At 46.4% G+C, this 23,852-nt stretch overlaps 7 protein-coding genes across 7 annotated transcripts; 4 read left to right on the top strand and 3 right to left on the bottom strand.

Moving 5' to 3' along the window:
- Window positions 1–1,225: 1,225 nt before the first annotated feature.
- Window positions 1,226–1,864, top strand: N7498_008967 (uncharacterized protein; the record flags this gene model as incomplete). The annotated part of the gene is made up of 2 exons (XM_058456029.1): window positions 1,226–1,459; window positions 1,520–1,864. The coding sequence occupies 2 exons, from the start codon at window positions 1,226–1,228 to the stop codon at window positions 1,862–1,864; spliced, it is 579 nt and encodes a 192-aa protein (XP_058306017.1).
- Window positions 1,865–3,153: 1,289 nt separating this feature from the next.
- N7498_008966 (uncharacterized protein) lies at window positions 3,154–3,724 on the bottom strand (the record flags this gene model as incomplete). Its single annotated transcript, XM_058456028.1, has 2 exons — window positions 3,154–3,485; window positions 3,523–3,724. The coding sequence occupies 2 exons, from the start codon at window positions 3,722–3,724 to the stop codon at window positions 3,154–3,156; spliced, it is 534 nt and encodes a 177-aa protein (XP_058306016.1).
- An 853-nt stretch (window positions 3,725–4,577) lies between these two features.
- Window positions 4,578–5,196, top strand: N7498_008965 (Trehalose phosphorylase; the record flags this gene model as incomplete). The annotated part of the gene is made up of 3 exons (XM_058456027.1): window positions 4,578–4,930; window positions 4,987–5,047; window positions 5,098–5,196. The coding sequence occupies 3 exons, from the start codon at window positions 4,578–4,580 to the stop codon at window positions 5,194–5,196; spliced, it is 513 nt and encodes a 170-aa protein (XP_058306015.1).
- Window positions 5,197–8,843: 3,647 nt separating this feature from the next.
- Window positions 8,844–9,752, top strand: N7498_008964 (GATA-like domain-containing protein; the record flags this gene model as incomplete). Its single annotated transcript, XM_058456026.1, has 2 exons — window positions 8,844–9,079; window positions 9,143–9,752. The coding sequence occupies 2 exons, from the start codon at window positions 8,844–8,846 to the stop codon at window positions 9,750–9,752; spliced, it is 846 nt and encodes a 281-aa protein (XP_058306014.1).
- A 3,889-nt stretch (window positions 9,753–13,641) lies between these two features.
- On the bottom strand, window positions 13,642–14,340 carry N7498_008963 (bZIP transcription factor bZIP-1; the record flags this gene model as incomplete). The annotated part of the gene is made up of 1 exon (XM_058456025.1): window positions 13,642–14,340. The coding sequence occupies one exon, from the start codon at window positions 14,338–14,340 to the stop codon at window positions 13,642–13,644; it is 699 nt and encodes a 232-aa protein (XP_058306013.1).
- A 1,842-nt stretch (window positions 14,341–16,182) lies between these two features.
- On the top strand, window positions 16,183–17,097 carry N7498_008962 (uncharacterized protein; the record flags this gene model as incomplete). Its single annotated transcript, XM_058456024.1, has 7 exons — window positions 16,183–16,203; window positions 16,259–16,324; window positions 16,380–16,445; window positions 16,520–16,631; window positions 16,709–16,800; window positions 16,854–16,941; window positions 16,991–17,097. The coding sequence occupies 7 exons, from the start codon at window positions 16,183–16,185 to the stop codon at window positions 17,095–17,097; spliced, it is 552 nt and encodes a 183-aa protein (XP_058306012.1).
- A 2,550-nt stretch (window positions 17,098–19,647) lies between these two features.
- N7498_008961 (uncharacterized protein) lies at window positions 19,648–20,708 on the bottom strand (the record flags this gene model as incomplete). Its single annotated transcript, XM_058456023.1, has 4 exons — window positions 19,648–19,802; window positions 19,852–19,948; window positions 20,307–20,480; window positions 20,547–20,708. The coding sequence occupies 3 exons, from the start codon at window positions 20,706–20,708 to the stop codon at window positions 19,940–19,942; spliced, it is 345 nt and encodes a 114-aa protein (XP_058306011.1). The 3' UTR covers window positions 19,648–19,802; window positions 19,852–19,939.
- Between the last annotated feature and the right edge of the window lie 3,144 nt (window positions 20,709–23,852).

Here is a 23,852-nt window from a genome sequence, read left to right as displayed (position 1 = left end):
TGGATCACATCATATAGAAGATACATGAAGGTTTTGTGATGAGCGAATTTAGAATCAGTATCTAAAACGAATGTGTTGCTGACATGACGTTTCTGCTGCTGTGGTGAGTCAAAGGCTACTCCGCGAAAGCGGAAACCGGTACGGCTGTTGTCCGTTCCTCCAGATGGCCTCCCACGCCTGTCGGAAAGAGTGTTGGGAGGGCAGCCGTGAAATAATGAAGATCGCCCAGTGATTGACGAGGGTAGATCTCCCATGAATGGTGTAACGGATCAGCGGTGTCGCGGTGGTCGAGTATATCGGTCGCTTGTGATCTGTTGGCAGCTAGGTCCATTGAAGTTTCCAGGATGCGAAAATCGGGGTTTTGCTGTTCCCAGTTTATACCAGTGGTGGCAGAGCCGGATCACTGGCAGTCCGTTGTGGCCGCTCTACACCAGCACCTGTAGCAGGGACAGAAAATATATACCTAGCCGTTCGGGCGGAGGTGGAAAATGTTTATGATCTTTTCAGAACTGCCGGGGCCCGAGTGAGACCGAACCTAACTATACGATAACGACTAGAACAAAGGAGGCGACAACAAAGGGGTATTAGGCTAAAAGCTTACTTGCCTGTAGATATAGAGTTAGTTCGTCCTGCTTCTGGGCGTATTTGGTCGTAATAGCAAGCATCTTATCAAGCTCGAATACTTGTACAGAAGCCAGAGGTATTAATAGTAGGTAGGTGTCGGTCTGATAAGCTCTGACGCGGCCTTGGGTATTTCCTTGCCGAATCCGACCAAGAGACGACCTAAAGCGGGGTTGACCAGCTCATCAATGGCCTAAATCCTGCCAGCATGGCCTGCGCGGAACTGCTGTATCTGAAGTGTGTCGGAAGACAGGAAAATCCTGCCCGGGTCTAGCTCGTCATCATGACGCTGACCATCACCATCTTGCTGCTAGGCCACCCATGCTTGGTAAAACGTCACATCTGCGTAAAAAAGAAGGTACTCAATTTCAGCATCCCAATGATAATAAAATCTTTACTCTAACATCCTCGACTTGACCCATACGTCAGCATAGTTGCGGGTGCGCACTTGATTTGATTCAGTGCTAGCGAATCCATTATGGCATAAGTGGGGACATTCAAACAGTTTTGATTACCCACTGCTTTTCCTTCACCACTAGAGGCACACGAGCTACCATTGTCACCGATAGCTCGGACCTACGGAATAGTAACCTTGCCTATCGCTATGGCACCTTGCTTCAGCGACGCGATCAAAGAGGATCATAGGGAGATCGAGTTTTATTATGACAAAATCATCCACTCTTCGGATAAGGAGGAGCAGGTGCGCTTCCAGAATCTTTTTACCTGGGAACTTGCCCGACACTCCATTGGGGAGGAGCTTCTGGTTTATCCAGTATTCGAAAAGCATCTCGCTGGTGGGGCCGATATGGCTAACAAGGACCGTAAGCAGCATTTAAAAGTAAGTCTTAAACTCTATATGCGTGGAATAATATACATTCGCTGACTTCATGACACATAGGTTAAAGAGCAATTGAAGACTTTCCAGGATATGACACCTTCGGATACGTTGTTCATCCCTACTATCAAGAAATTGATGGAGGACCTATCCGAGCATATTAAAGAGGAGGAGACTGACGGGTTGCCTAAGTTAGAAAAATCCTTGTCTCGAAAAGATAGCCAGAGTTATGCTAAGTGCTTTGGCCGAACCAAAATGTTCGTCCCTTCGCGTTCTCATCCTAGCGGGACACATGGGCATCCTTGTAAGACAGCTGTGGAACTCTTGACGGCACCCATCGATCATCTCGCGGACCTCTTCCGTAAGTGGCCCGATACTTCGGAAATTCCCCATCCGAGTGCGGAATGAGGCCGGCCAATGTGGGGATGGTACCCTGATTTTCCTGTGGCAATATTGCGCTTGGTATATGGCTTTATATGATGAATTTGGTTCTTGGAATAGTGATCCTCTCCTTAGCTGCATTACGCCAGCTGAGCTCTGACAATATCACTTCGTAATTATTTTCGCCATAAAAATGACCACTTCTCGAACTTCGACGCAAGAACAGAATCCATTGATGTATGGAGCTGTCAGGCCCACTAGACCCATACATGGTTTTGCTAGACCAGTTGTTTGCCAGTAGTACTATGTAAAGTGTTTTCGCTTCCTTTTCCTGGCTCGGGCTCGTAACTCTAGAGGCGAGCCCTAATGAGCACTGGTCGGCATCACAGCTCAGTGCTTTGTTTATTCACTCCTCATCGTTGATTATGGCCCTCCAGAACAGGTGGGCCTCATTGCCGTCTATGAAGGAGAATTGATTTGCTGCTTCCTTTGTCAAGAAAGGGTCCAGAATGCGAATTATCGAGTGGAGAATGATAATACAGTCGATTCTCTCTAGGATTTACTGGTTTCGTGAAGCACGGACTCGACTAACCCTGGCCCTAGCCTGTGTGCAATGACCGAATCAAAGAACACAGGCCGGCACAATCCGTAGAAGCGGCTCAGTGTAGTGATCTTCCACCAACAAAACTTGCATTGGCACTTTACCAGCCAGGTTCTTGCATGCTCGGTTATAAGGTCCAGCGTCACCTTCATATGGCATGCTGGACGAATCAGGGTGCCTTTGCAAGATGCAAAGAGGCTTTCACGAATGGACAAATCCGCTCAACACTCTGGCAACTTCTTGGTACCTTCGTGGATATAGAAATGCGACTTCTGAGCGGAAGGCCATGACTACTGGAAGATCCCATAGATATGGTGATTCTACGCGTTGTAAGTTAATTGCAACCCCGCTGTTTTTCGGATAACCAGCTCACTGAGTTTCTTGACCGAAGTGCCTGCCATTTCTACCTCGGATAATGTCTCCGACAAAGTGTGTAACTTAGAGTTGTAACATGAGGCTGGTTCTGAGCGAAAGATACAGTAGTGCTACTGACTGTACAAAGTGGATTACTAAATTTGCTGGCTAAAAATGCACCGCGAGATTCGGTATCACAGAGAGTCAATCGTGCAGAGACGCGGTAGCGTAATGAGGCTAATTATTTACTAAAACGCCCTGTGCTGAAAAATACAAGTGGCAAGCTTAGACGTGGCTTACCGCGATGCTGGACCAAATTTCACGGCAATAAATAATAACTTTTTGAAGACTTCTCGCGCCTTCAGGCACCGAAGTAGATCGGGGCCATTGAAAGTTGCAAACTGATAAGCCCTGGAGGGTGAGAGTGGTGTCGAACCGGTAGACCCTCAGTGAAGGGCATTTGCACGCTGTACAGGGAGTGGCTACAGCGAATGGCCTCGATAATGGCATCTCGGGCTTTGCCCACAACTCTCCTTTGGGGGGCGCCAAACATGACAACGCTAAATCCTCGGGTGTCATAAATCATCATTTCGTCAGACGGACACCGTTTCCCTTGATCCAACCCTACCACGGCATTTAGAAATCCGCTCGGGCATAGGTTGGGCCATTGGTCGGTGAAGCGCAGGTGGATCTCTATAATCCGTTCACCAATCATCTGTATTCAGCATACCTGCGTAGTCTGGCAAGTGTAGCTCTATAAAATCAACTAGTCCTTTCACATCCTGCTGCGGCACACTGACATTGACTTCCCTTCTATCGAAAGTGCCTCGGTCAGAGAGAACACCCAGCGTGTGAGGCGGCCAGACCGCTTTGCCGTTGAGAATCCCCAGGTCAGTGCTAATGTGGTAAGCCCGAAGGAGCTCTGACCACATATGCCCTGAAGAGCAATGCTCAGGGTAGTCTTCCACATATTCAAAGACTCTGATTCACGATCCTAGGTTCCTGATGTTGTAAATCGGCTTACTGAAGACAGGAAATTTGTCAGGAGCCACTCCATGCGGTGCACACACCAGTCCCCCTTCTCTGCGATCTCCAACTTATTGTACTCCCATCGAGGCACTGGGTTGAGGCGGTACGTATTGTAGACCTTAAAGGATGACTACATGTGTAGGGCACTCGGTGCCACTGTAGAACAGTCTTTTCCAGGGCTCCTATGTTTCGAAAGGCATAGCATTCGATTGGCTCAACTGAGTCTCCGTATACACCAAGCTTGTGAGCGAAAACGGTTAGCCAGCATGCCAAAATTTGCAGGGGAGCGAACATGAGAAAAGAGACAAGGTTAAATGGCTACGTTGCGCGCGTAGCTGACAGCGCTGTCAGGAGTGTTCTTGCCGAATTGTCCTAGGGGTCAATCTGAAGCTTGGATCTGGGATTCCCTCGCGTCACACCGCCAGTTGTCCGATTCATTAATCGAAAGAGCCCAAACACCCCAGAGGGTAGCTCCGGCCCTTCTGGATCAGTTAGAGCCAGCCTCGCCTCAACCTATGGCACACCCCAGGCTAGGTCGTGGAACTGGCTCTGCTCTGGGAACGTGCGCAGCAAGCAGGCATTTTCATTAGTCACCCCATCCCTGACTCAGTGCCCCACGATGTTCCGGAGGAAATGGTGGGCTATATGCCGGCATCTACCGACATGCTAGATGGCCTGAATAAGGGCATGTGGGACTAGGACACCGCGCATTATGGCCGAGTCTTCAATCAGTGGTGCCAGGAAAGTGGCATGCCAATGGTCAACCATCCGTCCGAGGACTATATTACTCAGATTGCACGGTTTGATCCCTCTAAAGGCTTATTTGATGTCCTAAGTGGGTATAGCATGTTTCATGACCGTATGCAGGAGGCGCAACTGAACATTAAAGTTCCGAAGCTAGTCATCTACGGTCATAGGTCTATTGACGACCCTGATGCGACTAGGACCTACGAAGCGGTCGTCAATCAGATCGAAGAAAATATGCCCCATCTGAGAGACCACATTTGTGTTGTTCGTGCGAAGCCCTCTAATCAAGTCCTAAATGCAGTTCTTTCTAAAGCAAAAATTGTGCTGCAGCTTTCGGCCTGTGAAGGGTTTGAGATCAAGGTGTCTGTTCCGTTATTGCAACCAAGGTTGGTGGACTTCCCTACTAGATAAAAGACAGCGAATCGGGCTTTCTTATCGAACCACACGATCCGTACAATGTAGCCCAGCGCCTTTTAGAGGTATGAAAGGACGAGCTCTGTATAACCAACTGCACGATCGGGCAATTAAGGTGCATACGGACGAAGCCACTGCCGTTGGCCACTCATGTCTGTATTTGGTGAAGAAGTTGGTGGAGAAGTTGGTGGAGAAGAAGGCCTGGAAGTCTTAAAATCGACTGCTATAAAACGTCATGTCGGATGAACTTCTTCCGGTTAAAGTTGACCACTTGTGCACAAGGTTTCACGTACGTTGACGAACGCCGATTGAGTTGACGTCGGAGGGACGTATAGTCTGACATCAGTCAAGGAGGGGGTGTTTTGGGTCGGGGCGGCGGAGTGTGGAGTTGATGGATCGCAGGGGGTCAGGATCGTGCTTGGATAAGCTCTTGTGATACTTCAAGTTTAATCTGTTGATACCACACGGAACCCAAAACATGCCCAATGATACTTTGCGTAGCACAATCTCTCTTACCAATTCGAGAGCCGAGCACCGCCGTTTCAAGTTGGCACGTGGTCTACTATCCGGTTGCACCACAAAAGCTTGGCTTCTGGATCCACATATGGCCCGACAAAAGTCAGAATACCGTGTGTATTACAGTTGCCCTGCTCCGAATGACTGAGTAGTATGTTGGCGTTAGTAATGTGTAATGCGAACTGCCGAAGGACTATTACCTTGATCCAGTTCAAAACTAGTCGCTCAAGGCCAGTCGAGTTTGCAAAGGAAATTACGAAACACTTCGGTCATACGGTGGCCTTCGAGAGCGGCTATAGGTCTGCTGCAGCTATAAGTGGACATTTGCCACTTACGAACCGTTGTTGGTGTGAAGTGGGCTTTTACCAATTCTCTTCGGGCATCCTCACCATTTATTGCCGTCGATTCCATACGTATTTGGTGCGATGATGGTGCCAGGGGGTCCAATTCTGGAGCAGGGCAGGACCGTCCTTGCGGCCACCGTGTTAAGATAAAGTGGTTGCTTGCCGTGATCAGTCACTATTTTATGTATACCTTTATAAGTGGCCATACCCAGTCATCCATAGTCAGTCACCCATAGTCAGTCACCCGTGGCCACGCCGGCCTGTACAGCATACCTGACAAGCGGAGCAATATGGGCCTCCTCAACACCTTAATCAACTGAGTCTACCAGGCCATTCCGGTATGTATCGCTAAGGTGTTTGCCTCGCATCCCCCGCCAACCGCAACCAAAACTCTCCAGCTTTTCGTCGCAGCATCGTTGACGGAACGGGAAACTTTGACCCGTTTCTACGGCGATCCGAATCATGTGCACAGCGACTGGTAATAGGTGCAATTCAGTTTTCAACGCCTCCCTCTCCTGTTGTCGTTCCGAATGCTCCACTAATCAGGCACGCCGCCTACTTCTGAATGGCCACGAACGGTTTGCACGAGACTTTGTGTTACTGATGAGCGTAGGCTCATACCATGTCGACCATCCAAGGAGCATCCGCGGGATACGTACGGTGGTAAATACTGCGCATAGCAGAAAGTGAACCCCTTACGCCGAGCCCGTCAAGCTTCGTGACACTTGAAGAGACGCCTGCCTTTGCAACTGCATTTCGCAGTGGTGAGGGAATTTCAGTCCAGGGTCTAGCCAGTAGGCCCTGATAATGCTCGACTGCCCTCGTCTCTGGTGCTGTACGATCCGGTAGAGATGGCGGCGGCGTTATTGCCGGTCGATCTCTCGGGTGTGCACAAAAGTGCACGACCGAGGCATGCGTTCTGGCCCAGAACATAAACTGATAGATAGTGCCCGGGAGCCATGAGCGTTGGCTACTAGGGTGAAGAAATTATTAGAAGTAGTAGTTGGTGAACGCCCCTCCAAGAAATAATGTAGGGTTTTCAATGTGTTTTCCATTGGCATAATGCAGCTCCACCACTCCACACATATCACGTGCATTTTCTAGTGCCTAGGCCTTGCCAAAGGCGGGTTTGGGACGCTTATTCAATTTTCCTTACCCGCCCAAGGGTAACCCGCGGCTTAACAATTCTACCCACGAAATGCATGTTAGTTAAAAGGGTGGAGACTCCTGGTGTTTCCGGGTGACCTACGCCAACCGGAAAGGATAAAGGCTCTGGCCTGTTTTGCGGACAGCTTCAGCAAACGATCACATGGATTTCGTCTGCAACGGATGAAAGGTTCGAAATGGCGCTGCCTTCCCATTGAATTGCTCCTCATACAGTCAAGCCCTAAGAGTGCAGTCAATCTGCTGGAGCTTTTCCATCCATTTGATGACAACATGGGGTGGGAATAATTATGCTCAAGTATATGACGCCACTCTGGGAGCTGCCCCTTAAGCCAACGTATTATCAAGAATGAGGTTGGCGACGACATTGTCACAGACTGGAGCATAGGTGTTTGACGATAGGGCCATTTGTTGGTGGAAAATTGTCGGGTTTCTGCATTTTGAGCCCTCAGAGGGGCAAATGCAGCAAATTCTGCTAACATGAGTATATTATTCATGGTAAAGAAGCTAGATATTGCGCAGCCCGGTGCTCTTGGAAGCTTCTCCGTGGATCAAGAATCATCACTCTTACAGTACGCAGATGGCGCCCTATAATTTACCGCTTTCTTATTATAGAAATGCTGCACTAAGAACAATTTCTGAGTGGTATAGCTACTAGTTGCGGGCAGAATAACTCTGGCAGTGTTTTAAAGGGACGAAAACAAGGTGCAACTATAATAGGACATTTCATCCTAGCAACTGTTTAGACTGCGCCAAAACCCGCAATGGGTTCTGGAATCAAAACCCAACCCAACCCGCCAAAACCCGCAAATTCATAAAATAGCTTGAATAGGTAGGTAACCTTCCTATTTAGGCTATTTTTATGGAATTTATGTAGTTATACAGGTTTGCGGGTTGTGAAATATGAGTAAAACCCGCAAGAGCCCCACTTTTGCGGGTTTTTTTTGGGTTTTGGCGCAGTCTACAACTGTTTAGCCCCTTGGGTGATGACGTCGTGAAGTGCAGAAGACGGGAAGGTTCTTCGGTTCTCCGATGACCCCTTCCCAGGGGGCAGTTTGCGCGTTGCGGCCTTTAGCAACGATTACAGCTATTTGAACTAGCAAGGTTTCCCGGAAATCCTTTGATATTTACGTCAATCTCGAGGGTAGCTTCGAGGAACTTCATGTGCGATTTCTATGCGCTTGCCCTGCCGATACTATGTGGCTAATCACTATTAAGTTCTAGGGAGCAACCGAGGAAAGAACCGGCTTCAAAGTGAGCATGGCTATTATAAGGTGATAATTGTTTTCGAAAAGTCGAGGTTTGCCACCAGTGATCGTAGTCTAGCTCTAGAGACCACTAGTCTTCTTTCTCTACTAGTTTCCATAGGTAACTTACCGTTACCGTTATCTATTAGCGATAATGCCAGGGCTCTTCGCGCATAGCGAAGGGTCGGGAATCTGTTATATACGGTCTGTGCGCTACAGCCTACCCGCTGTGGTACCAGTATGATTTTCCAGAATGTCTGCGTTCGTATTTAGTAACTTCCTGGGAAATTTTTTTGCATCATTTCCAGAAAAAACTAGACCGAATCCAGCAGACTGGGGCTGAAAACAATAATACAATAATTACGTATCTTCTTTTCTTATATAACTTAGCTAGAACCAGTCACCATAAAAAGGTATTGGCAGTGACCGGGAATATCCAGAGACTCACAATCGTTAGCCAAGCTAGCAGACTACGATGTGAGATTGGCGGTGCTCATGCATATTGTGTTCAATGTTTGCCTCTTGATATCTTGCAAGCGTCTAGCATTCTCTCCCGTTCCTCTCTAGTCAGGGCGCTTTTCCCCTTTACTATGGCATCTGCGTCGAAACTGTTCTGCGATGAAGAGGCCCTGGAAGAAAAGCCGTTGATCAATGTTGATTACCTCTCGCACGTATGGAGAGAAGAGGATATTTGGGTGACCAGGAGGTTTGTGCTCAGGGAAAAAAGTGCCCTGAAGAACAGCATTAGGCTTGAAAATGCACTCTGGAGGACATGGACACAGTGCCAACAGCAGCTGAACATTGTACCATCCGACAGGGTGGACTGGTTAGTCAAACCTGAAAAGATCGATTGCGCGAGATCAACCCAGTTTTAACACTCCGTCGTTAGGGCAAAGGACAGCGACATTACCTGGCTTTATGGTCCATGGAAGTCAAGTGGGCGGTCGCCTACTGCACATGCGGCACCACAGAGGTCTTACGAAAGCTCGCAGCCGCCACCTACCAAAAGACCATCGCTGAAGAGGGCGTTGTCCTTTGTATCCTACATAACTGTGGCCGCCCACAGCCCAATGAACGATTCATTTGTCTCTGGAGAAGGCGGTTCCAAAACCAGTGGCGACAAGGCATGGATCAGATTGTCATGTGCGTCCGCTGTCCGCTACAGAGAGTGGCCCACCCGTACCCAGTTCCTGTCGACGAACCGCAAGAAGGTACACTTTGACCCAGAGGTTCAGCAGTGCATCGCAATAGATTCGACAATGACCCTTTTTGCGACTTACGATTACGAGTCCTCTCCCTTGCAAGGCGCCCGATCTGACGACGCTACTCGCGTCCCTGGGGCTTATTATTCCTCTATGGAGAGCTGTCTAGTTCGTGAAAAAGACAACGTGCAAACCATCGCGCAACTACAACCTACAGGTCTGAAATCGCCTCCCACGTCCGGGCCTTGCCGAGGAGGAGCCGACAGTACAAGCACCGAAGACATTTCCCTGTTTTAGAAGAGCGGGAACGGATACGTATAGCTTGCACAAAAACACTGGAGAAAAAGCTGCCAAACGCAGCTTTCTACAATTGGGAAGAAATCAAGACGACACCATACTCTGTCCGCTATAATTCTCCGCTTTTCATAATAATAGACAAAAGATTCAAACCCTGACGGGCGCGGTAACGTTCCAAGCGAATACCAGAACATTAGACACATCTGAACATGCAAGGCACCAAATCTCGAAGGGTAGCCAGCCTCCTTTTTCGGCTGGGGGCGCTGACTCCATCATGTATATCAGTAGATTCCCATCTCGAGCGCTTCGTTCATCTGCAATAGCCACGGTTATCGGATTCGGTGAAGTTGATTGATGACCACTTCTGCAATGCCCAGTTTAGAACTGCTCTTTAGATGCGATGACGAAATTCGGTTTACAGGCTCATCCTCCTGCAACCTCGGGTTTGCACGTTCCTCTCTGTCTCGGCGGAAATCCGATTTGATAAGATAGAAGAGCGGAGAATCGTCCACATTTGTGCTAGAATCGCGCAAGGCGTAGGGGCCCGGTAAACTTTTGCTGAGTCAGTAACTTTCATGTTGTGAGTATAGAGCGGGAATAGACGTACAGGCTCAGCTTCCTCCGCGAGACAGAGTAACAAGGTATGTGGCGTGGTGAGACGCAGGCCGGTCGTTTCGGATTCCTCCAAACGTAGCAATTAGGAGTGAGGGCGGACAAGGCGAGAAGAAATCAAATAGTGAGCATATGTTCCAACAACGGTTCTGCTATAGACACCATTAGCCCGTGTCCGAGTAGCTATTGCAGCCTGCTTTTTTAAAGGATCGACAGGCCCAACCGAGTAGGTTGCCAAGCTATTCGAGTGGAGTAGGCTCGACTAGGTTTGGAGCGCCGTTGTCAATTTGTCAGGCATATGGGCGCCCGAGCGCCCTAATTCGGGGCGGAATGGCAAGGGACGTGTCGTGCCACCGAAACGGTAGCTGCTGCCCTGACTCGAGGGAACCAGCCACTTAAAGTACATTAGAGATCAACTTGCTCGGGCTGCATATCGCCAACCCAGTGTAGCGAAGCGCCAAGAAATAGATTGATCAGAATGAAATTTAAGAATGGCTAACGGAAACTGCTTCCTTCCCTTTCTTTGTATCTTGATCCAAGGTTTTTGCTACCGCTGGTCCAAAACACGGTAAGCATCTTGTATTGCACTTACCGCCCTAGGCCTAATATTGAAACGCCCAGGGTTAGGGGGAAAGGTGGGTCTAAATACCATACCCCTTCCCGAAATAGAAGTAACCCTTCCTGAAAGAGAGAGTCCTTCCTATTATAGAAAGTCTCCAGTGAGTTGCTCCACAGTCCGCCTTCCGGCTAGATAATGGTTCCGAAATACACATGGATGACCCGTACGACGCAACCGTTAAAATGCAAATAGAATGCAAATCGAACAATCGATTTCAGTGAGGTAATCACAACGAAATAATTTCGTAGTTGGACGCCGACTCGCCGCCTCTACGCTCTTGTTATCCCTGTTAGAGCTCGATGCCCGGTTAATACTTGCACTATCGTTCTCGTAAAGTACTTTCGCGGATCTTTCCATGGATATTGAGGAAGGCTTCTCCAACTTAACGTTTGAAGCCGGTGATGCACAAACAGAGACTACATCTTTATTATCAATCTGGTTCGGTCACGGCCGGCGAGTTCGCTCACGGAAAAATAAATCCCGCAACTTCCGGTGAGATTCCGATTATCTGACCGTTCTAGATGACAAGCCGAGACAAACATACCATTCTCCACAGGCTTTTCTATATAATGAACTTATGAGACACTGAACGAACGTCATCGTTGTAACCTGGCATCTCGGTCGCCGTTGTCGCCGAGTCATTTTCAAACTAATCTAAATAGGCTGCGCAATCCCCACCACCGGATCGGTCGACCTCGTACTAGCCAAAGTATCTGTGACCGTCAATGTAAGCTACTGAGTTTCACTTCGCGCATACCCTTGGTCCTCTTTGCTAGCTTGTAGATGGTCTATATTTTTTTACAGTAGTACGCTTCGTTTTAACGTCCAGGGATTTGGCCGTTCGAGCAGTGTAGGCCAGTGCTAATGAGTACCACTGCTAGCGTTTTTTGGCTTGTTGTTTAGAATCAGCCGCGCTTGATGCAGTTAATCCTAAACCGAAAACACGCATTGTGCATTAATTCTGTGGAGTCCATGGCTCCATAGTAACCCCGTTTTCCTACGCGAGATGCATACCAAACAGGAATGGTTGAAAGGAGATGGCAGACTCGCCTTGATAGTCCGGTTAGTAAAACGAGCGATTTTCTGGGTTGTTCATTGCTCTTCTCGTTACGTTTCACGGAGATTTTGGAGACTATTATCCAGCTAGAGCCTCTTTAGTACTCTCGTTCATAAATGATAGAGGCAGTCAATAGAGGAGTCCGTGCAACTGACGTAGGCAATTCACCTCTTGGCTGTCCGTAGGTTTCCTAACTCTGTTATCCATGCTACCGGTAAAACAATTTTTGTCATCCCTTTTTTGGTAGATACACGCATGAAGAAAGACTGTGCTAGGAAGTGCTAACTGTAGCTAGTCCCCCGTAGGCTAAAGAAGTAGAGAGAAAATTAGGAAGGGTGTAGTTATGTAAACAAGCCACATGTCAATCGATCATGTTTATTATTATGCATTTGTGTTGTCCTAGGAACACTAGCAGTCAATTGGTCATCATGGCCTGGCCGGTAAATTTCCGCCTGCTATGCAGCAACGATAACTCGTTATATGAAAAATGGCCGTAACGGCCGCAAATGTGCTCTTACAAGCCGCTATAAGAACAGAGATATCTAGAAAAGCACAGTGGACATGGAAGCCCCTTTATAGCTACCGCGGGTTGCATGTAAAAATTTAGATTTCAGAATCTAGCAGACTGTTGCATCTCGACGGCTCGAAAACCTAGGGCATTGGTAGTTGGCACTTTGATATGACTTTAGCAAGCGACGAACAGTGTGTCTGAAGTGAGAGTTCTCATATATACTAGTTCTGAATGCATGCAAAGATGCCGAATCGGAGGTCACGAAATGTCTAATTTTGAACTTATATAAAGGATTCCCTTTCATGAGATGGTGCTTGGCAATTGCTTACTCCATCATGTGGGCCAGAGGACGGTGTGTGGAAAATGAAATTGTTGGCGTATTGCGGTTGACGCTGCCCCTGTCGGTCCGGAGACCTACGTATACCACCGAAACTCTCTATGAGCGGTTAAATTGACTTCGGCCGAGTAATAGCCTTTGGTGGCTCAGGAACATAGCCATTTACATAAGAGGCGCAATGTGCCCCGCAGTGTTGACTTTTTATAAGCCTATCTTCCTCTAGGGTGTTATCCCTTGCTAACCGTTTCCCTTGCTACCAGAATAATGACAGCTAGATCGCGTTGAAGGAGCACTAGCGTCTAGTGGGCTTGGCGACATCATCGGAGTAAGGAAAGGACTCAGTCAGTCATTGGTAGGGAAGGGTTAACCGAATCGTCTCTACTGGGTTTATCGGCCATCTATCGTACGCCCACGCCGACGCCCAGAAGATAATATCAACGTTTGTGGCTATTCCCACGGCTTATATTACGAACTAGTGCGAGGCCCATTTGAAAGTATTTCGACAAGGGTTGACTGGGCCAAAGCACCGAAGGATATGGAATTGTTTTCTTTCGTTTCGGGGAATGTAATAGACATGGCAATGTCAAACTCGAGCCCTTGGGGCTTGCAGGGGCCACGCCTTGCAGGACATTTTGACACATTCGCGATACCTTGGGAACCCAGATCAATCGAGGGCAAGGCGGAATGTCCTTGGCAAGGCGACTTTCGGCATCAACTGTAGTAGAGGAGCCTCTGGTTTCCCCGTTCGGTAATTTACACCAGGTGCCTTAGATGCTGTGCGAGCCGCTCGTCCCGACATTGCCAATGCTTCAGGGCCTCGTCACGTAGTTCCGATAGCACGGAGCGCAGTTGATATGTATCTGCGAGCAACTTTCGGTGAAGGGCGGACTGCTCTTCGAATTTTAACTTGAGCTGTTCGTTCTGGGATTTACACTTTTCACGGAATCGCTTGGCGGCGTTGCGGTTGCGTTTCAAGTGTTCACCGTGGTTTGACGTAGACTTCGTAGAGATGCGGGTCCCGATCGCTGCTCTAGCATTTTCGCATGATTTTGCTTTGGTCATGGCCCTTGCCGCGGCCTCCGTCGTGTTGTGCTTGGTGCTGGGAGTATAGGCATCGGCATATTGACCCCCGTTAAGCGTCGAGCTCGCCCAATTCGGAGGCGCAAGAGGCTTGAAAGTCACAAGGCTAGATTTTTGGATATCGTTCCCAAGTGAGACTGGGGAACAGGAACGTTGTGCGAAGGTAATGTCTTCGTCAAAATGGGAGACGCCCAGTGCCTGTACGGCGTGCAACCCGGGATTAGATTGGGAACCGTACCCTTCTCTAAGAATAGTGACGCGCGATGGTATTGGTGATATTGGCGATGTGTCCTCGAGGGAACTGTCGAGTGGAGAATGGTGCTTCACCCCATTCCTCATGAGATGTTCAGCTAGTTCTTTTGAACTAGCCATTGCTGGCCAAGTTAGCGGCGCGTCGCCCGCTTGGAATCTGTACTAAACTATCTTTTGATTAATATAGTCTCACTAGCAAGGGACTGGAGCAGCTTAGCTAAAAGGAATTAGCTCCGAAACACAGGTGTAACCCCTTCATATATATATTCAGTTTACTGTCCCATGGGTTTGGTTAGATATCCCGGGACATTCCACGACGCCTGTCCAGAATATCAGGCCTTCATCGCTAAGTGGAATGCTGGGTGTCATAATCGCAGGGCCGTGACGACCTCTCTTTGCCGCTCCACTATTCCCGTTCTCGGTTGGCGTCTCGTGTCTGGATCTCCTTCCACTTGCGCGGATTCCAATCGAGCTATCCTCATCAACCAGCATACCGCTTGTGTAGTAACGTCAATTTCGGCAACAGGACCGCAACAGGCAGGCTTCTGTCTGGCCTGGAAAACAAAGCCCTTTTACTATCATGACACAGATCCACCTATTCTATGCTAGACTCTCGAATGGATATCCAGGATCAATAGGTGAATGATGGTTCCTGGCGCGGTTCAAGCGGATAATACGCCTAGCTGAAAATCCAGCAAGGGATGCCTCTGCTGACAGTGTGAGTTAGAACGAACTTACAAAATGGTTCGCAGGCCACTGCTGATGCCGATTTGCCATTCCAATGTATGTAAGGGGGTGTATAGCAATTGGATGCTGAGCAGTCGGAAACATGATACATCAAATATTTGGTGCACTTTATCTTTAATGACAGCAGGGCTTTCGTATCTACACTAAATTCCGCGCTTCGCTTCTGGCAAATAGATCCTGCATGAATCTAATGTAGATTTTCTATATTTGCTCAGCGATTCCTGCGTGTGGGTTTGCCCCTAGGTTTGCTAAATTTCGGTGGCACATCAATTAGTACACCTACAGCAAAGGTTTAATTTAATCTCAACATCCATAATTTGAGTCGTCTAATTTCACTACCTGAACTGTCCCCTTGTTATATCTAGTAATCCGTCGATACTTATCTAGTTAAGGGAAGTATAGCCTAAAGAATGGGCAGACCTAATCCCCTTCAATACTGGCGATGTGCTTCACTAGTGGGATCCGGATTTGCCCAAATAGCTGTATTTCATGTAATACAGCAAAATAATACTTTTCTGGTCAAGGTATCGGTTAGTGTAAACTATGCTGACAACGGTTCTATACCAACCGATAAAATGAGTTTGCGGTGGTTGAAATATGAGGTAATAATGATTTGCTATAAGTGTTTTGGGGGTGATTTGGAGTTGTTTTGGGTTGATGCACTCGCTTGCTGATTATGCTACTTAACTAACTTCGTACTTGGATAATAAATACAAGTTAAGTGTGAGCGGGATAGGATCGTATTATCGTTCAGTTATAATAATATGAGTGGTAAATCTGACTTATAAGCGACAGTTGATTGACTGAAGTATTTACTAGACATTGACATGGGACTCCCATGGGACTAAGGTCCGTCCCAAGTCCCACCCATGGGAATACCCACCGTGCATATAGGTCATCGCACACATGGTGTAAGGTCATCGCACACATCACGTGATTTTATTTTTATTTTGCCCCACTTTTCTGGAAGAACGTAAATCCTTCGTAATTTTGGAATTACCCTTACGGAATTACCCATCCGGAATCTTCCTTCTATAATCCTTCTATAAAACTAGACAACATCTAGTTCTCTTCTTCACTATCCTTCTCTTCTTCACCATCCTCTCTACCATCTCCACCATCTCCAAAACCATCCTCTAAACTAGTAAACAGCTGGTTCTCATCATCTCCATCATCTCCATTATCTCTATTATCTCCATCATCATCATCATCATCATGGCCCAAGTCAAGAAAAATGTGAGTTTACTAGTTCTGAAGTGGTTTTGGGGCATTCAAACTGACAGATTTACAGCCAAACTTCCAACGTTACCTTGACCTGTCGAAGGCAGATCTGAAGCTCCCTTCTCTCACTGAAGACGTCAGTTTACTAGTTCCGAACTGGTTTTGGGCTGCAAAGCTAATTGATATTACAGAACAAAGGCTATTGCACCATCGAGGTTGGCGAGAGATACTGTCGAGTTGAAGATTGTGGAAATGCTGTAAGTCTTTTACTTTTACTTCACTTTACTCCTCACTTTGCTCCTTTCTAAACTAGTTGCTAACTACTTTATAGACTCTCTTTACCTCCACCAACAACCTCCGCAAGCACGTTCAGAAGCAGCATCCTGAAGTGTCTCTGACTGGCGAGGAATTTGGTGGTCGCCCTTGCCAAGCTGATGAATTCCGTGCTATCAGAAAGTGCTACAACTAATTAAGAACTAGTTAATTTGGATTTCTGAATAAATTACTAACTAGTTTACAGAGTTTTTCAATGAGATCATGGAGGCCTACGATGAGCGCGAGGCGGCAAAGGAAGAGATTTTGCCTAAGCTTCCTCTCAAGAATGATCGATCGGTAAGTATCGCGATATATTAGTTGCTAACTAGTTCTTCTACTAATATTCTTAGGTGCATATTACCAAAATGCGTCAAGCCGTTCGATCGATGAAGCTTCCTATGCCTTGTGAGGTTTGCAAAGACACTGATCAACCTAAGCGTGAGTACTCCAGAAATACAAGGTTTAAACCAGTTACTAACTAGTTTAGTCTGCTGCCATGACGAAGTCAAGGGCACTTGTGAGCATTTTGGTCTTTTCACTGACCCTCGCAATCAGCAGGGTCAGGATTACGTCCCATCAGAGGATGAGGCGTAGGGACTAGTTTGAAACTAGTTTTCCTCGTGGGTTTTGCTTTTTTGCTATCAAGCTTCAAGAACTAGTTTTAACTAGTTCTTTATGGTGTTTTCTATGGTTTTCAATTTGCATTTTTATTTTGAGAACTAGTTTTACCTAGTTCTTTATGGAGTTTTGGAGTTTTGCTTTTTGCTTTGAGAACTAAAAAAAAACTAGTTTTAACTAGTTCTTTATGGTGTTTTGCGTGTTTTGTATTTTGCATTTTTGCTTTAAGAACTAGTTTTACCTAGGTTTTAACTAGTTCCCTCTCTTTATCTGCTCTAGTTGCGCCGCAATAAGCTGCCTTTCTAGTTCCATCTTCGCAACCCTTAGTTCTTGTTCTTTAGTCTCAAGCTCTAACTGCTGGCGCTTTATTTGTCTTTCTTCTCGAGCATCCTCTATCTCCTGGCGTTTTTGCTGAATTTCGAGCTCTCGAAGGTCGCTTAAATGATCACGATTTTGCGAGTTAATCGCTGCTGTACGACGAAGACTAGAACTTATGGATGCACTATAGAAGTAGTTAGTAATTGATTCTTAACTAGTTTGAAACTAGTTAAATATATACCGAGACTGGCTACGTGTAACCCCTCTAGAGCTTAATCGCTGTGGTGTGGCTGATCTCGATCTTGACTGTGGTGTAGCTGACCTTGACCGACGTTCAATATCAAATACGAAGCCAGAAGATGAGGCTTCAAGGAGGATTTGATCGTCAATATCAAACTGAATTCGTTCGTCTCTATAATGAGCGGCTTTCTGTTCTGCTTTCTCTCTTTTTCTAGCTTCGCGCTGGAGATTCCTTCCAAAGCGAGCCTCAATATCATCAGCTTGATAGCGGTGATGAATACCGAAAGTATCTCGATTCTCTAATTGATCAAGATCCTGTTGATCGAGGTATAACGACCTACAACTAGTTAGTAACTAGTTATAAATTAGTTCGTACTTGATTCTTACTTTGTCACAGCACCTAACAATGAATCATAAGTTCCTAGTGTATAGGACTTATTATGACTTTGCTCAACTGCATTCGTATAAGGCCGGAATCTTGAGAAGAATTCAGGGCGAACACCTGAGCATGCTTTACAAAGCCCTGCTGCAATTACTGGGTGTCTCTTATGTCGAACCCAGTATTTAAGGTCTGGATCTTGCTCTAAAACTAGTTAGCATTTAATTATTAACTAGATTAGAACTAGTTATTTACCTTCAATAAGGTCTAGTAGCCTATAATAATCATCTTCGGTTTGACATAGAAGTAGCCCATTTAGACGCTCGCGACGCTCTATGTGGGAGTTATCTGGTCGATTTGGGTAGATCTTTGATACTGTTCGCATAAAATGGATAGCACAAAAGATCATAATCCATATAAGGTGCCAGGTTGGAGAACGTTGATTGTTCTCGGTATCTTGGTCCTGAAGGAATGCACCTAAGCCTTTATACTAATTAGTAACTAATTAGTAACTAGTTTCCAATTAGTTCACTTACTAAAGATCTGCTTTGGGCACATATCACCAACAATTGCCTTGATACCTTCCCCATGAAGGTAGTGAAACCTAATAGGTCTCCCTATTGACCTTGACATAAGTTCGAAAACCATCCGGAAGATAAATTTATATCCCGCGGAGTTCTCTTGGTCAGTGAAGACACGACAGAGCGTTATGACTAACCCGGAACTAGTAAGTTATTAGTTCTTAAGTAGTTAATAGCGTCTTTACTTACTTTTACCATGGTCTGTGAGCATTGTAGCGAATATTACCTCGTTAATATCTCCTTTCACCCGCTTATAAGACATATCAACCTCGATAGCATCGCGCGTTGCTAGAAATTGAACCTGCTTAGCGAAAGCGCAGAAGACAAAATTCCCTTCTGAAGTTTCATAGATCTCTTGAACATATTCCTAAAGAAAGAATTAGTTCGTAACTAGTTAAGAACTAGCTTTTGACTAGATAGATTACCTTTAGATCAGGTTTGGCCTCTAAATGATGGCGTAGGCCAGCTATACCTTTACCGAGTGGGTAGTTCAGCGCTCGTTGTTTCCAAAGTAATGCCGAAACCTTATCAATCTTAGCAAAGCTAGAATGGATCTGTGATAGCGTTTTGCATTTATACTGCTTGCAGAATTCACGAAGCGCAGGGCTGCGTAGGAATGTGCCTATAAGTAGTTAGTAATTAGTTTACAAGTAGTTTAAAACTATTTAAATATATAAACATACTTAGCTTAAGGTCTGGGTCTAGATTTTTGCAAATTAGATCAAGGACCTCGCTAGCGATTATCCATGGAGCTTTTGTAGGCGGCGGTGGTGGATGAGAATGCCTTCCACGAGAGTAGAATATTGCGTATGGGTATCTCTCAGGGAGTAGCGGGATAAAAGTCTGGAATATAACGTTACAAGCGCCATGGCTCTGGATTTTACCCTGACCCTGAGGATGAATGACGCCTAAATCTAGTTAGTAACTAGGTCTTAACTAGTTTAGAACTGATTCGTACCGCATAATGGCCTTCTTGAGGCCGCTGGTTCAATCACTCCGCAAGTTAGTGGTCTAGGCTGATAAGTAGAGGCTAGAAGCTTCTGTAGAAGTTCTATATCAAGTGATCTCTCTTTTGGGATTAGAGAAGTGTAGAAGTGATCTTGACGGTTCTCTCGTGATGAATTCGCGCAGCTTATATAATAGCTATACATGCCAGATACGTTCTAATAACTAGTTAGTAACTAATTATTTACTAGTAGTTATAGGACTTACATCGTGATAGTGCTGGCGAAATATAGGTTCACAACCTTGACGAGAGAATTTACACGCGACACCCCGAAGAAACTTCTTCTTGATTGCGTTATATAGCCTAAATAGAGGTTAGTTTAGTTTAGAACTAATTCGGAATTAGTTTACATACCCAATGCTATTACGCTGTAGCTCTCCATTACCCTCCGAAAGCGAGGAATCCGCGATCTCTTGGCGTATGCTTGTAATCAGGGTCCATAGATCTTTATCCGCTTTTGTATGGGCTAGATATGAGAGTCTAGGATCAAGAAACTCGCAGCTCTTTATACCGCTACATTTAAAGCGCTTTCGCTCTGTTTGGCAGCCAAGGAATGCAGAGTGTATGTTCTTCGTGTCCCCAAAGCCACCCATAGCATATTGTGTCTAATAATTTATTAGTAACTAGTTTATAATTAGTTATAAGCTAGTTTATAACTTACTGATTTCATAATACGTCGTAGCTCCTCTGGTTTATGTTTATCGATACTCACGATATACGCAAACCCATCATCATGAGTTTCGGGATACTCTGGGAGCAAAGGTACGTACTCAATCACAGCAGCTGATATAGCGTGAGTTGGGTGAAAGGTTAAGGGAGTGGGAATATTAGGTGCCTTTGAAATTAGTTAATAATTAATTATAAACTAGTTCGGAAATAAATATGGTGAATATATATTTACCTCGTCTGGGTCAGGAATTGCGGTTTCAAATTCTTGCCCGCTGCCAAACGGGTCGACATAACCGCTTATATCCTCTGTATCGGGCGTAGAATCAAACTGTAGAAGCTCAGAGAGTGTACGATCCTCATAAGCCCTCCAGGTATAATCTGTAGCGCGTTCCATGGTAGATAGGTTGATAATTAGAAAGAGTGGGGGAGAAATAAGTGGGATGTGTGGGTAAATTACCGGGTTACCAGGGCATACCCTAGAAATTTACAGGGTTGCGATGAGCACGGGCCATAATTATAGTAAATATCACGTGATGTGTGCGATGACCTCTCGGTCGGTGTGCGATGACCTGGTTCCTCATACCCACCCATGGGTACCCATAGACACCTGATTATGCCTGAATTCGCCTGAATTCGCCTGAATTTTGTGCATAAGATCACTGACTAATCTTTGTTATTTACGTCTGTTTCGGTTGGAACAAGTAATATCACTACTTTTTAACCTACCTACTAGGTAATTATAAGAAATAAATTTGTTTATATATATAAAAGGGTCCGTTTCATCGGTCGCATTAATGTTTTAGGCCTATAGAAGTAAAGGTAAAAAAGCGGTGGTAGAAATTATGGTTTGTCCTCCAAGATATATATTTATTGTATACAACCAACCACTCTGCTATTATTTCCTTTGATTTTATTATAGTATAATACTAGGTTATTATGGCTTATTTTACTAGTTAATTTAATTACTATAGCTTCTTTTATATATATTTATCTTGCAAACACCTAATTGCTAGTGTAGGGTGTGTGGTTGAGAGAAAAAGTCAGAGTTGAGAGAAAAAGTCAGAGTTGAGAGAAAAAGTCAGAGTTGAGAGAAAAGGTCAGAGTTGAGAGAAAAAGTCAGAGTTGAGAGAAAAAGTCAGAGTTGAGAGAAAAAGGTCAGAGTTGAGAGAAAAAGTTAAGAAATTTCTAGGGGGCATGGCTCTTACTGAATTCTATGGGACTATGGGACTCCCATGGGGCTACCCACGTAAATATAGAGAGTTAGGCCAATAGGATAGGCTATGTAGACCCACCCAATAGTGATTGGCTTATAAAGAACCAATAATATTAGGCTACGTGCCTAAAGCCCTTACCTTCTGTCTAAGCTTTTTCTCTTTACCTTGGTCTCAGTTTCTCTTCACTTCCGCTAGTATTAGTGCCTCGTAATAGCGCCCCCCACCTGGCGGTGAGGGTGCGCCTCACCGGTAGACCAAATATCAGCGGTAGACCAAATTTTCTACAATCCATCGTTTTTTAGCCATAACCACCCACCACCATGCCTAAACAGCCCGAAACTCCGGAATCTCGTGTCATTGAGGCCTGCGATGCCGCCCGTGCCCAAAAACAGCCGAATTTGTCGAAAATCGCCCGGGAATATGGTGTTTCGTACGAGGTACTGCGGGGACGCCTCCGACGCGGTAAACTAGCTCGCACTACCCAAAAACCAGTTAACAAGGCCCTTCAAGAGTATCAGGAGGAAGCTTTGACTACCTGGGTACGTGATATGCGTGATCGATATCTCCCAGTGACCCCTGGGCTGCTAGAGGGGATGGCGAATCTCTCGCTTGCGCGCGCTAGTGTTCAACGATCGCTGGGTAGGATGTGGGTGTATCGCTTCATCAAACGTCTCCCTAAAGAGCTATCGCTTGCCCCAGTGAAACAGAGAACGAAGGAGTATAAGCGGATCCAAGCGGAGGATAGTGGAATGCTGGAACTATGGTATAATCGATGGAGGAATGTCGTCAAAGATGCAGCGCCGCGGTTAGTGTATAATGTCGATGAATGTGGCTTCCAACCCGGTAGAGGTAAAGCGCAGACGGTAATCGGTGGGTCAATAGTGCCTGATCTCTGCGAAGCTGAACGCGGAGAGACTATTACTGCCGTTAAGTGTATCGCTGCCGATGGTTGGCAAATGGATCCGCTATTTATCTTCAAGGGCTCGACGTTTATGGAGACGTGGTATCATGGCAGCGAAGCCCTTCCACCGCGGACGCTCACGGCTATATCTCCAAATGGCTAGATCTCTGATGAATTAGCTGTTGAATGGCTTCGATACTTCCATGAGGCGACGATTAGTCGTACGCTGAAAGGAGAGAAACGTATCTTGCTATTCGATGGCTATGGTGCCCACTTTACGAAGGAGTTTCTGCAGAGATGCGAGGATTATCAGCTTATTTGCTTCGCTTTTGAACCTCATTCAACGCACCTTTGTCAACCGCTTGATGGAAAACCCTTTTTGAGCTATAAGCAGCACTTCCGGAGAGAGAATAATAACCTCGCGTTCCTCGCGGGTGAGCCTATCGGAAAGGCTGATTTCCTACGATGCATCGCGGATGTACGACGACGAGCATTCAACGCACGGATTATTCGTGAATCCTTCAAAGAACGTGGCATTTGGCCACCAAATGGCACACATATCATCGAGAAGCTTGCCAATAGCCAGCTAGAGCTACCAGTGCTCTTAGCGCCTGATCTCCGTACGTATAGGGAATAGACACCATCACCGCCGCCTACATCCTCAAGCGTCGAGAATACACCTCCAAAAAGCATCCAGGCTCTCGAAAAGAACCATAGGAAGCTATCGAAGATAGAAACCCTCACCCCAAAGCAACGGCGAGGCCTACTACGCATCTTCCAGCACAATAAGGTCATCGCGGAATGTGCAGCTCTCTCGAACGACATAATCAGCCAAATAACAGCCGCTCGCGCCCCTCTACGACGGAATTATACTAAGCGGCATATTAAACCACTTGGGCACACTGGTATCCTTAGCGTTCGCGATGCCAATCGGTCAATTATGGATAGGAAGGCAAAAGAGGCTATCCAGGAGAAGAAGCGGCTGGATAAACTACACACGAAGGTCTATGGTAAACCGCCACCAAAACAGCCTACCCAGGAGAGTGAGGCATCCATAGAAGCAGCGAGGGCAGGAGAAGAAGCAGGCGACCTTTTTTACCTAGATCCGAATCCAGCGCGATGATAATTAGCTGAATAGCATAGAATTTGGTCTACCGCTGATATTTGGTCTACCGGTGAGGCGCACCCTCACCGCCAGGTGGGGGGCGCTATTACGAGGCACTAATAAGGCCGGAGTGCGAAGCGCAAAGAGACGCCATGAACGGTCCGATCCCCTGTGGGAGCTAGCGCCAGTCGTGAAGCGTGGAGAAATTATCCGCAGTCATGCAATCGGGTCAGACGGGGCTTGTGGGGTCGCACCTCTGATTGGTCGGAACCCAATCACAACCAATGGGATTGACAAACCTCGAATATCGTGGGGCTC

The sequence above is a fragment of the Penicillium cinerascens genome (assembly GCF_028974065.1).
Source record: "Penicillium cinerascens strain IBT 15544 chromosome Unknown scaffold_4_segment0_segment0, whole genome shotgun sequence".
NCBI lineage: Eukaryota > Fungi > Ascomycota > Eurotiomycetes > Eurotiales > Aspergillaceae > Penicillium > Penicillium cinerascens.
Note: the sequence above shows the minus strand (reverse complement) of the source record. Positions and strands in the feature narration are given on the sequence as shown.